Source organism: Dendrobium catenatum, unplaced genomic scaffold, assembly GCF_001605985.2.
Source record: "Dendrobium catenatum unplaced genomic scaffold, ASM160598v2 original_scaffold_224725, whole genome shotgun sequence".
In the NCBI taxonomy this organism is placed as follows: domain Eukaryota; kingdom Viridiplantae; phylum Streptophyta; class Magnoliopsida; order Asparagales; family Orchidaceae; genus Dendrobium; species Dendrobium catenatum.
The window spans coordinates 32,457-36,771 of NW_021543134.1; the positions used below are offsets into that span (position 1 = coordinate 32,457).

At 36.2% G+C, this 4,315-nt stretch overlaps 1 protein-coding gene across 1 annotated transcript; it reads right to left on the reverse strand.

Annotated features, from left to right (window-relative positions):
• Nucleotides 1-1,152: 1,152 nt before the first annotated feature.
• On the reverse strand, nt 1,153-1,848 carry LOC110109522. The gene has a single exon (XM_020840622.1). It carries the CDS (start codon nt 1,846-1,848, stop codon nt 1,153-1,155), a length of 696 nt encoding a protein of 231 aa, XP_020696281.1.
• Nucleotides 1,849-4,315: the final 2,467 nt, after the last annotated feature.

Genomic DNA, 4,315 nt, shown 5'->3' on the forward strand with positions numbered 1-4,315 from the left:
AAATCAGATTAGAAAACTTAACAGGAAATCCAAAGTAATGAAGAACTTGTTTCAAAGTTGCCCACCCCGTACTATCATATGTCTACTCCATATCAATTTTAAAAGCAAGCAAACCCCTTTTTGATTTAGAAAATTTGAATTTGTGGAAGATCTCTTGAGCCAACAACACATTCTCTGACATAGAACGATTTTTTAAAAAAAGCTGCTTGTTTTATCGAAATTAATTTGGAATAACCTTTAGCATCCTATTCAAAAGAATTTTTGCCACAATCTTGTAAATAGATTTGCATAAGCTTATAGGTCTAAAATTGGAGGGCAATAAAGGATTTTCAATCTTTGGAATTAGCACCGCTAAGGTCTCTTTCCACTTATCATCCATAATTCCAGAAGCTAAAAAAAGATAAATAGCATTCCACATATCAATTTTAATGATATTCCAATAGATCTTAATGAAAGAATAAGAGATTCCATCATTACATGGCGATTTAAATCCACCAAGCTGGTTCAGCACTTCCAAAACTTCTTCCCAATAGCATTCAGCCTCCAAAAAGTTTCTGTCTTCATCATTCAACATATTCAATGGTGGCGGCCAGCCACATAAAGAACACTCCCTATGCCTCTATTTGTTGCTAAAATAGTCCATAAAAACTTCTTCAATTTGCTTTGGATCTTTTACCATATCTCCTAACTCATCTTTAATCTTATAAACCCAATTTGAATTTCTCCTAGTGCTTGCAAAAGAGTGGAAAAATCTGAAATTTGTATCACCTTCCTCTAGCCATCTCACCTTTGAACGTTGTCTCCACCAAGTATTCAATCTAGCTAAGGTACAATTGAGCTCCTCCACTTTAGACCTAAGAGTAACCAACTTCTCCACCAAAAGATAACCTTCTTTAGCCTCCTCTAACTGCAATTCCATTATTTCTTTTTTTTAGACGTTATTTCAATGAATTAAGATCTAGAAGCTTAGCATTACTCCAGAAAAATAAAGCTCTCAATGCCCTTCTAAATTTAATTTGAAGAACTTCTGAAAGACTACCAATGGCTTTCCTAGATCAAGCTTTGGCCACCACAGCATATTAAACATGGTAAGAAGCCCAAGAATCTTCAAATCTGATATTTCTTTTCATTTTGAAGTTATTTTTCAAAAGATTAACTAAAATAGGGCAATGGTCTCAAGCCACCCTTGCAAGATGCTTTACCACCACCCATTGAGATAACTTCAATTGCTTTAGAATTCAGAAAACATCTGTCTAACCTCTTCAAGATCCGAGCCCCATTTGTTTTGTTATTACACCAAGTGATACGAGGTCCTATAAAGCCAACATCATGAAAATCATTATTGATAAGAAATGATTTCATTTCCTTTGAACCTTGTGAAAAACTGAATTCTCTCCCACCCCTTTTGTCTCCACTATCCAACAAACAATTGAAGTCCCCACCCGCTACTGAAGGTAAATCCTTGGAGGAAAGCTGTTCTACTTTCCTCCACAATTCTCTTCTTTTAACAATGTCATTACTCCCATACACGTTAGAGATACGCCAAACACCCTTGTTAAAAACATCAAGATCTCCAATAATACCTTGAGAAAAAGATTCTAAGACATTAAACGAAGATACCTTGGAGTTCCACAAAATAAGAATTCCACCTGATAATCCATCAGCTAAAACATAATCAAAGTCCCAATCCATTCCGATAAGCTTATGCACTCCCTTCCTGTCTATGGAAGAAATCTTGGTTTCCAACAACCCAACAATAAAGGCATCAAACTCCTTCACAAATTCTCTTAGATATAGAGAAGCCTGACTTTTCTTCGCTCTACAATTCCAAAAAGCGATGGAAGCCATTAATTAATTCGATGGGGATCAGCCCCCACACCATTTTTCTTTCCCAATTCATTTCTTCTCATTTTAGATATTTTGATAGGACCTAGACTTTTTAGTTCTTTAGCCAAAGTCCTTTTAGCAAGAGATGATCCCCCTTCATTTGCATCAAATCCTTCAACACATTTTACATCAGATTTCTCATAAATCTGTTTAGGAGACTTATCCTTTTCAAAACAATTATTGACATTTTCCCCACTATCTTCCACTTTCAGGGCCTCACGGTCCATAGCATTGAAATGGACAAGCTCCTCATCACCATCAGCCAACACACTAAACTTGCCAACACACTAAACTTGTTTACATAATGAGTAGAAGAAGGAGAATTAGACTTACAGCCCGTGACTTCTACAGGGTTAACCACATCATGTACAACATCAGGTAACGTCTCGGAGGCAGGACTGATTACCTTGTCAACATTTATCAAATCAGTAGATTCTGTTGAATCCTCAAATTTTTTTTTTTTATCAACCATACCCAAAGCAACCTTATTATACCCATTCACTTTAGGTATTTTGGCTGGAGTAGCAACATTTTTCCTTTCATATCATTCTTCATTTTATCTTTCCCATAATTTACATGAATCCAAGGTCCATAAGTAGGATTCATGTTGGAATGAGCATCAATACCAACAGCTTTTTCAACATTAGACTTAGCACCATTATCCCGAACAGTAACTTCATTATTGGTTAAATCTTTATGAGCTACACCTTGATCTCCATCTAGGCTTGAACATTTGCTGCTTTGATGACCAATTTTACCACATTTATAACATAAATTAAAAATTCGCTCATATTCAATATTTGAAAAAATCTACCAAAGCTTCCTTCAACCCAAACACCCAAGGGAAGCTGTTTATCCAACTGAATACAAATACAAACTCGAGAAAACTCCCCCCCACCCGCCATTGGAATGTATTACCATCAAGCATATACGGTTTGCCTATTTTTGAAGCAATTCTACATATATTAACTTCATCCCAATATTGCAAAGGTAAGTTTGGCATTCTGATCCAAACCGGAGATGCAAGTCCTTTTAATGACCCTGGAGAAAAACTCGGCGACCATTTATCAATACCAATGATATGTCCATTCACATAGCAAGGTCTTTTAGATAGAACAACTTCTACATCCTCCGATTCATTGAAAGCACAAAGGACCCAACCCATACCCAGCATAGTTAAATGAAATTTGCCAAAGCGAGCCCATTGTCTACACAATTCACCATTAATCACATGAAGGGGGATGTTATCACCAAATATCTTCACCACAACTGACATTTGTAGCTTCAAAATATTTTACTTCTCATTAACTTCATTCATTTTAACAGCTTGTCCATCCTCAGTTAAGCAATTTCCATAATCCCTATTATCCATCCTGATATTAGGCTTTTTAAATCAAGCATTCAGCAAAACATTTCCCTCGAGATCTTTAGAACTAGTTCTAGCCGCAGCATTATTCTATTCATTCACAGAATTTAGATTGCTTGAAGTGCAAACACGCACTGTATTAAGATCATCTCCCAGAATAATATTATTTCTTGCCACAACATCCTTAAAATCAGACTTAATACTGAGACCTCCATCAACATTTGAAACATCCGAAACCTGAATTGAGCTATTTCCTTCCAAATCGTCCATTGGATGAAGATTTTTGTTAACAGATATCAGGGAATTCGTATTTATTACGCTGTTGCCAAGGATTGCATTTAAATTTTCGAATATATTGACAAAAATTTTCATGCCCGTAGAAGACGTATGCAGATCAAGTGATTTCAAAGGTGACGCTACAGGAGAAATTACTTTGCGAGGTGTTTTGCAATCATAATGATTCAAAATGCCCTTGCCTTTACCTTAAACAAAGAGTTTTGTTAGAAACATTACCTACATTCTTCTTTATGATTAAAGGACCATTAGATCTTCTTTTATGAACTTCCACAGTCTCTTTATTCAAGCCAACATTATGATTACTGACATCTCCTTTATTTAGAACAATCATACTGTCATTAGATTGTGTACCCACAGTTGACATTACCGATGATGGCCGGCGGCCATCTGCCGCCATCCCCTAGCACCCTGCCGGACAAGACGGAACAAAAACTGGGAAACAGAAATTTGAAAAAGGGAGTTTCTCTCTCTAGACGGGAGCTTCTCTCTCTAGCGCTTAGATAGGAAATCATTCAAGTTGGTCAAAGTTGGACTGTTGCTGTTGGGGATTTAATGATTCAATCAATTTTCTACATGGTTTCATGGTTTAGTTCATTTCGGTCATTGTTATGACGTGCACATTATTTAATTCCGTAGTTAATATGGAATAGCCGTTACTCATTTGTTGGTAGAAGTTGTAGGAAATATCAATCACAACGAATCTCAAGATTTTTCTCTATGTGTAATGGTATATAATAACCAAAAGGCAATATGTGCCCTGTTGTA